General features: G+C 57.4%; 1 protein-coding gene and 2 non-coding genes across 3 annotated transcripts in view; all 3 read right to left on the reverse strand.

The window, feature by feature from the left end:
• The window catches only part of Plxdc1 (plexin domain containing 1), a 31,417-nt gene extending 20,450 nt beyond the window's left edge, over positions 1 to 10,967 (reverse strand). The window contains exons 1-2 of the mRNA XM_004633691.2: positions 10,871 to 10,967; positions 7,894 to 8,072 (exon numbers count right to left, since the gene is read on the reverse strand). Coding sequence (XP_004633748.1) covers positions 7,894 to 8,072; positions 10,871 to 10,949 — 258 coding nt within the window. The 5' untranslated portion in view covers positions 10,950 to 10,967. The remainder of the gene's footprint in view (positions 1 to 7,893; positions 8,073 to 10,870) is intronic.
• Positions 10,968 to 12,467: 1,500 nt separating this feature from the next.
• Trnac-gca lies at positions 12,468 to 12,539 on the reverse strand. Its single transcript has one exon. It is a non-coding gene; the product is annotated as a tRNA-Cys (tRNA).
• A 664-nt stretch (positions 12,540 to 13,203) lies between these two features.
• On the reverse strand, positions 13,204 to 13,275 carry Trnac-gca. The gene has a single exon. It is a non-coding gene; the product is annotated as a tRNA-Cys (tRNA).
• Between the last annotated feature and the right edge of the window lie 260 nt (positions 13,276 to 13,535).

Consider the following 13,535-nt stretch of genomic DNA (forward strand, 5'->3'; position numbering starts at 1 on the left):
CCCTCTCTGCCCGTGGCTCGAGGTCCTCCCGTGCATGTTCCCTATCAGCTTGTGGGGAGCTGAGCCCTAGGTGTGGGCCAGGCTCGCTCTTTTGCCCTCTGAGGACAGGCGAGGGAGGTCTGCGATGGGCTGGAGGCTGGAAGGTGAATCTGCTTCTCCAAGCGGCTGCCAGCTGCCGGGACATCAGGGGGCTTCCTCCCTGTGTTTGCAGCTCCCAGCGCTGCGGTCCTTTGAGCCCACAGTGCCCTGGGTTGCTGGGGCCCAGCTGGGGCCACCTGGAGTTGTTCTCCAAACCAGTCACTCTCTCCACTTAGCACATTCTGTGGCTCCCCAGTTCTACTCAAGACAGGAGTCACACGCTTACCACGATCCACAGGGTCCGTGGGGCCATCTCTGGGCGCTGCCTATTTGACATCCATTCCTTCCTCTTCTTTACCAACACTGATCTTGTAGCAAGCAGCAAGGTACTCAGCAAAAGCCCTCATTGCCTGAATGTCGTAAGGGGCACACAGGCTGGCCAAGAGACCAGCCCAAGGCTCCAGTGGCGACTTTGAAAGAAGTCAAATTTAATGACTTGTCCCTTTAATCTTTTTCCTGTGCCTTCTTCCCGTCCAGAATGCAGACACGATGGCTGAGGCTCTAGCAGCCGTTTTGTCAGTGTGAGGATAAGAAGCTGCCCCCTCCAGGGATGGTAGGGTAGAGCCTGGGTGTTTGATGATGCGCTCCTGAAGTCCAGTTCAGTATTCTGAAATAAATCCCCCTGACCTTGGTCTGGCCAGCACCAGCACCTGCTCCTTTCGGGCTATAGTCTGTGCCCCAGCCCTACCGGGCTTCAGCCTGCAGGAGGCTCTTCCTGCCATCACAGCCTGAGTGAGGATGATGCGGTTGTGCCTACTTCCACCCAGACTGCGTGTCCCAAGATGGTGAGTTCGCGAGGCCCTACCCCACCCTGTCTTGCAGCCAGAGTGAAGAAGCCGGGGCAGGGTCTCGCTGCCTTAGCTGCTTCTGGATTCCCGTGGCCACCGCATCGCGGACTGCAGCACGCAGGCGGAAGCCACACGGTGCTGCTGTGAAGCCCAAGTAGACGGGGATACGGGATGTGTGTCTCGCTGGCTGGTTCCTCTGCAACCTCTATGTCATGTGAAGACAAACGGCCTGGTCCTGCTACTCCATGGTAGGCCACGGGCCATGCTCTTGGCCTTGCTCGGCCTCACTCACCGCCACTTCATTTCCAGTGGTGCTGGTGTGTCCTGGTGCTCTAATGCCACCAAGATCTGACCTCAGGCATCCACCCTGCTGACCCTGTCTATCTTGAAGCTCCGGCAGGGTGCGCGGTCTCCCTCCCTTTGGCAAGGTGGGATGGAGTCACCAGCCTCCTGATGCAGCGTGAGGGGATTAAATATCCACGCACGCATCTCAGGGCCACGCTCAAGCCACTTCCAACCACAGCCGAGCTCCCTGCCAAGATGCTCCGGGGCCTCGGCTGAGTGCAGCCACCAGGAGCAGAATGCGCTGGCAGCACCACGCGGTTGGCTCAGGTCTCTGACAGGCCCGGGCCCCTTCCCTGGTGCAAGAGGCTCTGATGACCCAGGACAGCAGAGCTGGAGCCACAGCTACTCAGAGCCCTGCCCAAGGACGGCACACGGAGGCAAGAAGGAGGCAACTGAGAGGGCTCTGTGCTGTACACAGCAGGGACCAGGTCAGTGAGGAGCCCAGGACGGCGGGCAAGAGGAGCCGAGACCTGGCATTCACAGAGCTGTGGCCTCCAGCTGGGCCCTGCATGGGCATCAGCACCGGCACCAGCAACCCCTAGAGGAGGACTAATGTCATTCCTTTTCCCAGGTGGGCAACTGAGGCCCACGGTTGCTTCACCATCCAGAGCCAGGGCCATCCTGGTGGGCCATGACGGCGGCAACTCGACTGGCATGCACTGAGGGCGCCTGGGGACTTCCGGGTATGTCCTGGCGATCAGGACAGGGTCACCCTGGAGGCTGTGCCTGGCCCCTGGCCCCCTCCTCCCTAGCACTATTGCCTGCATGAACTAGTCAGTTTTCTCTGCCAGGCCCGCCCCTCTAGCACAGACAGAACCCCTGAAACCATAAGCCACGCCCAGCCTCGCCCCCTCTAAATCGTGGGTACCAGGCATTGTGTTTCAGCATCAGCAAAGTGGCCGACTCAGCTCCCCTCACAGACAGCAACCCTTCCCTTGGCAAAGACTGGTTTTCCCCTTCCAATAATCAGCCTCCCCCTTCTAAAATTTATTTGTTTATTTGATCCAGGGTCTCGCTACACAGCTTGGATACGTTGTGATCCTCCTGTCTCAGCCTCCCCAGCTCTGGGGTTACAGGCATGCGCCACCACCCCCAGTTTCGGTGGCTGGCCCAGCACAGGGCCAGCCTGCAGTACCAGGAATCGAACCCTGGGTCCTTGAGCTTGCCAGGCAGGCGCTTAGACCGCCAGCTATCTGCCCAGCCCTCAGCCTCCCCTTAGTAGCAGAAGGCCAAGAAGCTGAAGGCCACCCTAGCACGCCTTATACTGTCTGACCAAAAAGGAGCACGAGTAGAATAATAGCCCTTAGGAGGAATGAACTGCTCTCCCTGTGCCTAGAGGGGATGCAGGTGTGATGGCAGGAGCTCAAGTTGCCATTTTTGACTGCAAACAGAAGGCACACAGGTACAGAGGGCAAAGAACCAGACTGGGGGCACCGGGTCCCCAACAGCCCCGAGATGCTGCACCAGCCCTTGTGCTCACACTCTCACCTGTGGGCGAGGATGTTCTCTGCTATCTAAGGGCCTTGTCAGCCCAGCACATGTCACAATCCTCTGCCTGCATGCTAAGGAGCACAAGCCGGGCCGCTGGTGCAGACTGACTTCAACACACCGAGGAGGCTGTGCCTGCGAGGAATCCATGAGACCCACCGCCCATCGCCACATGCACTCCAGGCGCCGTGGGCTGGAAGACGCGGGGGGGACCTGCCGTTTCAGACAAGGGTCTGCAGGAGCCAGGCTGCCGGGCAAGTCCACCCGAGGGGGCTGTGTCTCGGTGACAGGTGACACGAGCCATCCTCATGCCGGGAGGCAATGGAACATGAATTTCAAATAGTTCTGCCCCCGAAGTCCTTTCTGCTGGTGACTGCTCTGTGCCACTCAGTATGCAGGTCACACAGAGGCGGGGCCGTCCAGGAGGGAGGCAGGGAAGCCAGGAGCAGGCTCGTGTGCGCCTTCTCTGCCGCACTCAGTCAGCTGAGCAGCTCGGGGATCCCTAGGGTTCCGAGGGGCACGATGTGAAAACCACTGCTCCGAAACCGAGCAGAGGGGCAGCGGCGGCAGGCAGAGTCCAGCTCAAGGCGCCTGTGCAGCTGGACGCAGGGCGCGCCCTGTGAGCCCCGCAGTCGCATCCAGGTGGCGAGGCGCGCCTGCTGCACCTCCAGGAGCACAGGCGGGAGCTTGCTGCCTGAGCGAATGCGGCCGAGAAGGGGCGAGAATTAAGTTGGCTTCTTAGGCGAGAGTGATGCAGTCCTTGCAGTGCTGGGGTGGGTACTGCAGAGCAGGTTGATGAAGGCTGGGGTCCACTGTGTTCTCTCCCTGCACACACCCCTGTGGCTTTCACTGCTGTGGCCCCTGGTCTTGGACTTTCAGTGCCAGAACTGGGAGCTAAGTAATCCCTTACTGGGCTGGCCACATATCTCAGCGGATTAAAGCACCTGCTTAGACAGATGCAGGGGCTGGAGGTTCAATCCCCAGCCTGCCATGCTGGCCCTACCCCCAGGGTGCGCTGAGACCGAGATTGAGACTGGGTGTGGTGGCGCACGCCTGTAATCCCAGCACTTGGGAGGCTGAAAACAGGAGGATCACTACAAGTACAATCTGTGTAGTAAGACTCTCTGTAGTGAGACCCTGTATATTTAGACCCTGTACTAAATACAAATAAATAAATAATCCTTTACTTTTTTTTCTTTTTCTTTCGGTACGAGGAATCAAACTCAGGACCTTGCACTTGCCAGGCAGGTGCAGGTGCTTATGCCACTGAACTATCTCCCCAGCCCTAATCCTCTATTCTTTTAATCATTTGACCTCGGGCATTCAGTTACAACAACAGGAAACTACCCGCTCTGCCACCCTTGGGAGTAATTAGACCTTGGGATGAAATAAACTCAGGCAGGAACCCTTCTCCACTGGTGGGGGATGCTGGTGGGAATGTAGCTGGGGTAGCCACAATGGAAGCCCCGGGGAGAGCCCACGTGACCCAGCGGTTCCCCTTCAGGTATCTTCCTGAAAGAGTTAAAGTCATCATACCACGATGATACACAGATGTCCCTGTTCATAGCAGCATAATTCCTGAGCTAATCTCGGAAACAACCTGTCTGCCCACCCACAGTGGAATAGGTAGGGCCAGGGCGGTGTCTACATACACTGGAATACTATTCTGCCGTAAAGCTGAGGGCTGCGCCTTGAGGCCATAATCTTAAGTGGAATAGATCAGACACACAAGTTTAAATATGAAGCCGGGCATGGTGGCACTCCCCCGTAATCCCAGTACTCAGGAGGCTGAAGCAGGAAGATCGCTGTGAGGCTGAGGGCAGCCTGGGCTACAAAGTGACCTCAAGGCCAAACAGGACTCCATGGCAAAACTGTGTCTCAAAAACCAAAACAAAACAATGCCCAGGCTGGCCTCAAACTTGCAATCCTGGGCCAGGGCGATAGCTCAGTAAAATAAGCGCATGCCTGGCAAGCACAGTGTCCTGAGTTCAATCCCCGGTACCGCAAAAAAAAAAAAAAAAAAAAAATTGAAATCCTCCTGCCTCAGCTTCCAGAGTAGGTGGGATGACCCACCTAGCTTGTCTAAGGTGCATACCAACTCTCTGAGGCATTCTTGGTCCTGCTTTATAGACAAGAAAACCATTTTGGGGTGACAACTCTGAATGATGCCACCTCAGCCTTTCCAGGCTGCTGGAACAAAACCCCTTTAATGTGGCAACTTAGAAACTACCAACATCTACTGCTCCTGATTTTAGAGACTGGCAAGTTCAAGATCAAGGCCCTGGAAGATTCAGGGTGTCCCAGTGGCCTGGGGATGGCTCTTTCTTGGCATCATTTTCACCCTCATCCACATGGTGAAAAGGCCAACAAAGCTCCCTCAAACCTCTTTCATTAGGGCGCTAGTCCTACTTTGGAGGGCCCCGCCTTTCTGCCCTCAGCCCTAGAGATCACAGCCCTACTCAGGAATAGAGGGGGACACACACAGTCACATCACAGCAGGCGCCCCTGTCTTCTCAGCAACCACACTGTCCTGGTTTGCCTGGACCCCTGGGGTCTCCTGGGATGCTGGATACTCAGTCCTAAGACCAAGGCATCCTGGGAAAACCAGGGTGGTGGTCACTGTGAGCCAGAGCCTCACACAGCACTCACGGGTGACCACGGTTCCCGACCACGGCCAGGCCTTGGTCACCTTGCTGTTCAGCATCTTGGCCGTGCCAGTTAGACTTCAGGACCCGCACCAGACTCTGGAGAAACGGGCTCAGAGGTGTTAGGAGATTTTCCCAAGACAAAGACAGACAATCCAGTTTTAAAGTGGGCCAAGAAAGAAGTAGAGAGAGCCCTGGAACAGACACACAAACGGCCAACTTGCTCAGCATCATTTATCATTACGGAAACCCAAATGACAGCCACAATATGGCGTGGCTTTGCTCCCACTGGGATTGCTATAATTAAAAAGAAGCAGGCAAGGCATGAGTGTTGGCAAAGACCAGAGATCGCGGAGCCCTCTCTGGTGGCCGTGGCTCAGGGCCGTGGGGTGCAGCCTTTTGTGTCTGAGTGGCCTGATGGGCTGCGCTGGAACAAACAGCTCAGCCGAACCATCCTTCCACAGGGCTCGTCCCCGTGTTCCCGGACAAGCTTTGGTCACAGCCTTAGTTGATCCAACCGCAACAAGTGGGGCTACCGTGCAACATGCGGATGGTCCTACTCATTCTCCCTCTCTTAACAGAGGCGCAGAGACCTTTGGTTCAGATTTTAAATTTCCTGGCCAGAAAGGTGTATGGCGTCTCAAAGTCTAGAGCCAATTACTGTCCCCAAAGTCCCCTGCAAAGGATTTGCTTTGGCCCCAGGTGCCCAGCTCGTTCGGCAGGGTACATGTAGCCTGCCAGGCCCTGCCTGCCACAGCTGCACAAGGCGTTAAACCCGCTCCCCCAGGTTTGACTGGCTGCACGACCTCTGAAGCCCCGATATAGCTGTGGACAAGGCCCCAGTGTGATTCCCAAGAAAGAAATATGGCCGAACTTCCGGTCCTAGGGGCAGGAGCTACAGGCTTCCGACGGCTGGCAGCCTCCCTTCCCCAAAACCCGCTTCAGGACCTGCGACACCTCTCGGGGCTCCGTCTCTAAGCAGCACTGTGTAGCCTTAGGGTCCTCACCCAGGCCTTAGGACCTGTTCAAAGGCGCATCAGACTGCTACCAAGGCAGCTGGACACAGCACCCAGGGATGGCCAGCAGCCTCAGGGCAGTGGTGGCTGCTTCTATTTTTTCTTTTCTTTTTTAATGTGTTTGCTACAGGGTCTCACTACATAGATCAGACTCGTAGTGTCCTCCTGTTTTCAGCCTCCTGATTTCAGCCTCCTGGGATTACAGGAGTGCACCACCACGCCCAATCTCAATCGCTTCTCAGTGTACCTCCAGGGTGGGACCGGCACGGGGCATCGAAGCCCCAGCTGCTGTGCTCTGCCTAAGCAGGTACTTTAACCCACTGAGCTATTCGGCCGGCCCTCACTTCTATTCTTTTAATAGAAGGAAGAACCCTTAAGATTACTATGGGAACCCAGGTGCTATGGCACACACCTGTAATCCCAGCACTGGGGAAGCAGAGGCAGGAGGATGCCTTCTCAGTTTGAGGCCAGCCTGGACTACATAATGAGAACCTATCTCAAAGAAAAATAAACAAACCAAAAAAGAAAGAAAAGACAAGTTGGCTATGCTGCCCTTTCTCCTTGAACAAGGGTCCTACTGAGACCTGGCTTTTGCCATTGGCCTCAGGCCTGAGAGCTCATGAAGAACAAATGGGCCTCAATATACACTTTCTTTATTTCATTATTTCGAGACAGGGTCTCATTTCATGTAGGTCACCTTGGCCTTGAACTCACTGGCCCTGAAATGGAGGAGACCTTCCTGCCTCAGCCTCCCCAAGTGCTTGGACTACAGGGGGGTGCCCCCATGCTGGGCAAGAACAGCTCCTTCTAAACCTCTGTGTTGCCCACATGCGGCTAAAAGGCTAGGACCCTGACTCTCAGTCCTCATCACTGCGCCCAACACACGCCCAAACAAGACCAGCCACAGGAATGGCAAAGCCCAGGTGTGAGGCGGTTGGGGTTCTAGTGCACTCATGTGCATCAGCGGGGCCGGGGGGCATCTGCTCCCAAGACCACCTCCCCACCCCATGGATGACCTGTGGAAGGTGGTGGAGAGGGCGGGGGCTCCTGTTCCTCCGAGGCTTCAACCCAAGCCTTCCAAAGCCCTTCTATGGGCCAGAAGTTCACCCTCATCCGTGCTCTTGGAGGGGTGCTATGCCTGCCATGCACTGGCAAGGGACTCTGTCCCCCCTGCACCCCTCTGCTTTTCCTTCCATCCTCAGCCTGTGCCGCTGCAGACCTCTGGGTCCCCCACAGTTGGATGAGACCGATGCCACCTTCAGCATTGCTATCCTGGGTCAGGGAGGAGCTCGGAGCCAGGCCTTACTGGGCATCTGAGCTGCCACCCACACTGCGGGTCCTGGGCGAGCCAGGCAGCGCCAGCTCCAAGAGCTGAGAGCAGGCCCAACAGAGCTCCTCCTCCACCCTCCCGGGGCCCCTCGCTCCACTCCAGGGCCACCTGGAGACCACACACGTCCCCTCCCCAGCTCTCACCACCACACGGGTGCTGTTATCCGACAGGGTGTCGATAGCCAGGGTGCCCCCACCGAAGTCCTGGCTCAGCTGGGTCCTGTCCATGTCCGACACCTGCCTGGGGCTGTCCCGGGCTCTCCGGTGCCAGCCCTGGGTGGCCCCCTTGGCAGCCCACACGGAGCCCTGGCCTTCATCGTGACCTGCAGAAGGGAGAGAAAACTGAGCACCATAGTTCTGGGTGGAGGTCGGAAAGGGGACCGGCATGGTGCGCGCATCTGTAATCTCAGTACTCAGGAGGCCAAGGCCAGGGGATGACCTCAAGTTTGAAGCCAGACTGGGCTACATAGTGAGTTCAAAGCCATGCTGAACTATATAGAGAAACCCCCGTCTAAAAACAGAAAAAAAATTTCCTGCATTGACAACTTAGCTACATCAGCAGCCACCAGCCAGGAGGACTTCACCAGTGACCACTGCCATTGAGTCCAGTGGATGGCGGCCCACGAGGAGCCCCTGGAAGAGACCCCGGGCGGGGCCATCAAGCACACCACAAGCCACGGAGAAAACCGCTAAAGCTGTAGCCAGAAGCCTTCCTGACACCTGATGAAGACAGCAGGGCTGCTCAGCCTTGTTTCCAATGTCAAGGGACAGGCCGAGGTGTGACACTTGGACGGCTGACTTGTGCGGTTGCTTCCAGAAGGTATTCCAGGGGCCCTTGCAGTCCTTTCTCCACACCTGTGGACCTGACTGAAACACTTTCCTAGCTCTTGTGTCTTTTTCTTTTAATCTGGACCTACCTCGATTGGAAAGCTTAGAGTGGCAGCCAAGAAAGCCTTTCAATCTGCTAGAGGTGGCCCCTGACCCCTGGCGTCTCCCAGGGGACTTGGGATGACATGCTGTGAAGTTCTGGTCATGTAGCTTAGGGCTTCTCCAGCTTGGCACAACAGACACCTTGGATGGGGTCATTTTTTTCCTTTCTTTTTTCTTTTTTAATATCAGCAATTGAACTCAGGACCTCGCACCTGCTGGACAGGCACTTGTGCCACTGAGCTACATCCCTGGCCCCAGATTTTAAAAACTGGTAGAATACACATAAGATCCACTACTTGTACACAAACACACAGCTTGGTGGTTGGTTCCTGTGTGTGGTTCTGGGGACCAAACCCACTCTACTCCCAGGCTCTTTTTGTTTCTTTCAGACAAGATCTTTTTTCTTTCATCTTTTTGAGAGTCTCACTATGCAGTTCCAGCTGGCCTTTAAGTCACTGTGTAGCCCAGGTTGGCCTCAAACTCAGGTGATCCCCTTGCTTCAGCCTCCCTCATGCAGGGATTACAGGAGTGTGCCATCACACCTGGCTATCATTTCACTTGTCACACCTGCTCTGGATGTATAAGGGACAATGCTGCATAGTTAGGTCATGAGGCTGGGAGACCTCTGGGGAGCAACAGAAGCTGGGACAGGCCTGAGCTGGGGCCAGGCCACTGTTTCAGGGCTCTGATTTGCCATTTGCCATTCTACCCAATTAAGCCCTCTGGCTGCCATGCCTCCCGGACCCTTGCCAGGCCCCTTCGCTTCTCATCCCTGATCACAACCAGATGCTCCCAGAGAACGTGGGGAGAGGAAGAGCCCCAGCCAGCCCAGGATGCCCCTGGGCTGCTCACAGTTGGCACAGAGCCCACCACGCAGGGACAGCCTGCTCCCAGCTGGACCCCACGCCTGGCAACGGCACCCCTCACAGCCAGGCCCAGTCTGAGGCTTCACAGCACAGCTGGCCCAGCCCAGACTGTGCTTGGAGTCCACAAAGAGCACACACACACACACACACACACACACACACACACACTGCTGCCCTTGCCCTTTTAGCTCAGATCTAGGCTCCGACAGGCACATGGGTGCTGGAAGGGTTGAGGAGCATCTTTAATCCCCTGCGTGTCTGAGATTCTGGGTTGGGAAGACCCTGTTCCATGGACAACCCCTGGAAGCCCCAGGGTTGCATCCCAGCTAAAGCTTGCATTCAGAACCAGATGAGCTCAAGGCAGACCTCGGATTCTACCACTCCGTGTGACACTGGACAAGTTGCAAAAATTTCTCTAGGCCTCTGTTTTCACATCTGTAAGATGGGAATGAGAAAATCTCCACGTGTGGTGGCACAGGTGGGTAATGCCAGCTCTCTGGGACCCTGAGTCAGGAGAATCACAGGTTTGGGTCCAACCTGGGGAACCTAGCTACTTAGGGAGACGCTGTCTCCAAATGAAAAATAAAAAGGTCGGAGCCACCACGCTGGACAACAAAGAGACACCCTCCAAAGTCTCCAGAGCCAGGCTGTTTTCAGAGATCAACTTTCTGACTTTCAGGGGGAATCCAGTCTCCAGGGAAGGCTCCAGCTGCTGAGCCTCGGCTACCAGGCCCCCACCACACCCTGTCCCTCTGCTGGCACTGGCGGCGGGGGACGAACCAGGGCTCTCCCCTAGGGAAGGCGAGCAGGAGCGGCCCCGCGGGAAGGGTGCTCTCTCGGGGGCGAGTCTGGGGTCTGAGGCGCCAGCGCCCCTCTATGAAGCCCCTACTGTATGCAGAGCCCGCAGGGTGGCCGAGGCCACCGGGGCAAGAGGGAGCGTTGCGACGGGAGCGGACCTTGAGTCTGACGGACGAGAAACAGCAAGTCGCATAGGTGTGAGAAAGCCGGCTCGGGGCCACCGCCGCTTCCAGAGGGGTCCCTCCCGCCCTAGCCCGGGGCTCCACCCCGCCCCGACCCTGGTCAGACCCGCCTGGGTCACCCCTGAGGCGGAGAGGGACAGGGGGGCAGGGGAACAGGAGGGAGCCTGGCCGGGAGTGACCCGACGGCCCCTCCAAGAACTCGATCCCGAGGCCCCCAGAACCCCCTTTAGGAGCGAAGGAGAGGGGGGAGCGCCCGGGAAGCAGGTTCTGGTCCACTTGCCCGCAGCTCGGGGCCCTGGGACTCTGTGACATCGCCTCCGTGGACCACCTCGGCCCTTGTCCTACCTGCTCCAGGGAGTTGGGGGCTCTGCGCGCGCGCGGCCGCCCCGAGCACCAGCGCTAGCAGCCAGCGCGCGGCCCGCATGGTGGCGCCGGAGCGGGCGCCGGCTACCTCCGGCCGAGAGGGCTGCGGGGCGGGGCGGGGCCGAGCGAGTTGGGGGCGGGGCCTCAGCGCAAGCTCCGCCCCCGCCCCGCCTCCCCTCCCTGGGAGGAGGATGCGGGCACAGGGGGACGAACCGAGCGCCCCTAGCTGGGGCCAGCGCTCCGGCCACCGCCCTACCCTAAGCTTCGCTGCTTGCTCAGAGCCCTTGGATAGCTCATGTCCTGCACGCGCCCCGGGCACCCGCGCGCCCACAGCCCCAAGTCCACGCCTCGCGCCCCTGCACGCCCATCCCCAGCCCAGAGGACCAGCTAGCGGGCCGGGCGCAGCCTGAGCCACGAGCTCCCAGCTCTGGGGACACAGTGTCTTCGTTTCTTCCAGGACAGAATAAAAATACCCGTAGTTCAGGAGCTGAGGTAGACGGCCGGGAATCGGGTCAGGACGCGGAGGCGTTTGTGACCCACTTCGTGGGAAGGGGAGAAGCTGGGGGACAGAGAGTGACAGGACGGGGACGGAGAGGAGCCTGGGACTAGTAGAACCGGTGCGGTAGGGAGCGGAGGCGCAGGGTGGGCTGCAGGCGCACCTTGCCCGTCGAGGTCAACGGCAGGAGCTCATGGAAGAGGCGAGAACTGAGGCTCCCGGACCTGGAGGTGCACGGCAGCAGTCTCAGCGCTCTGGGAGGCTGAGGCGGGAGGATCGCAAGTTAGAGCCCAGACTGGGTAATTTACCAATTTAGCAAAATTTAAAACATAAAAAGGGCTGCGGATGGAGCTGAGTACGAAAACCCGGAGTCCAGTCCTCAGAACCAAAACCAAAAGGCTCCCTAATCTCTTCATCCCAAGTCCTCTCTCCTCCGTTCACGGGTCCCAAGACGACCTCCTCCAGTCCTAAATTATGCTCCCACCACGCAACAGGCCAAGTCCTGCCGGTGAACTCGATTTCCAGTAGAAATCCCAGGGACAGCGATTCTATGAAGGGATCCGCAGCTGCCGCGTTGCGCTCGGCCTCCTGCGCCCTCCAGTGGCTACATGTGAGACTGCACCGCCCGCGCCGCTGTCCCCTTGCTAAGGCGCACTGGCCAGCTCTGCCCGGGTTGGGACGAAGGTCCCAGGAGGCGCCTGCTGCCCGCTGCCCAGGGCCCCTAGCCGTGGCCCGGCCTGGGTGCCCACGATCTGATCTGTAAGGTCTCCTAGGTGGCTCAGGAGAAAATAGCTTGGTGAAATCAGAACCAAAGTCGTACAGAATTTTTAAACATGGATCGAGCTTCCGAGTCGCCTGGAGCGTTTATTGCTCACATCTCTGGGCTGTAACGCAAGTTCTTTATTCCCACTGCGCCGGGGATCTGGGTAGACCTGCGTGCTGTCGCTGGTCCAGGGATTTGGAGAGCCCCCTGCTCTGGAACTTGTTCCTTTATGCCCGAAAGGGTGGTGGGCTAAGGCGAAAGCAATAAAAAGCTTGACGTTAATAGGTAGTGCAAGAATCTCGGTTTGGAAAACGCAAGCCAGGGGGCACCCGGATTTGAACCGGGGACCTCTTGATCTGCAGTCAAATGCTCTACCACTGAGCTATACCCCCTCTGCCGGCAGTTTCGCGCCTGTAACTCCTTAATTCTACTTCCGCGCAGGCGCAGTAGCGCGCTACGGAAGAGACGCGAAGCGGATCCAAACACTGTACTCAAAAAAAAAAAGACAAAGAAACGATACGCAACTCGCTTGGAAGCATAAGCTCTGAGCTAATAACTCCTACTGGTGGTGTAGAAATTGTGATCGGCGTATGTGGAAAGGACGACCTTTGAGGTCGCCCACTTTGGGAGCGTCCGTCCCTCCAGCCTCGAGTCCCCTCTTCGGCTCGGCGGGAGCTCTCCACTGCCTCCGCGCGACTTTCTCTCTTCCCTGGTCTTTCCCGGCCTTCTTTTCCTTCTCCAGTCCAAGCACCGCCGTTGGCAACTCAATCCCTCTCTGAGACTCTGGGGGACCCATGACCTGAGGTGCCCCCTTGCACCCCGCAATGCATCGCGAGTATCTTCCGGGGGCCCCGGAGCTCCTGGCACCGGCTCGCGCTGCTCCTGCCCTGCCACATGCGCACACGCGGAGAGACCGCCGGACAGGACCCCAACCTCAGCAGCCCCCAAAAGGGTGCCGGCCCTGAAGGATGGCTGCCCGTGGCCCCCTCTGGATCTGGAAGGCAGCGCCTAAGTTTGTGTGGGACACTAGCAAAACAAAATAACCCCAGGCCTCAGAGGGGGCACCCGGATTTGAACCGGGGACCTCTTGATCTGCAGTCAAATGCTCTACCACTGAGCTATACCCCCGCCGTGCTGTAACTTCTTCCACATAATCACTTCCCTGTGTAATGGCGTGGACATTCACTTTCCTGTGATTTTGAGAATTTTTTGAAAAATAATCTAACATAAATAATAATCGTCTAATAATCGTGAACACCCACTGTGCACATCTGTAATCTCAGCACTCAAGCTCAGGCAGGAAAAAAAAAAAAAAGAAGAAGAAAGAAGAAGCTGAGGCAGGAGGATCCCCAAGAGTTCAAGGCTAGCCTGAACTATATAGAAAGACC

This window comes from Octodon degus, unplaced genomic scaffold (assembly GCF_000260255.1).
Source record: "Octodon degus isolate 3935 unplaced genomic scaffold, OctDeg1.0 scaffold00056, whole genome shotgun sequence".
NCBI classification, from domain to species: Eukaryota; Metazoa; Chordata; class Mammalia; order Rodentia; family Octodontidae; genus Octodon; species Octodon degus.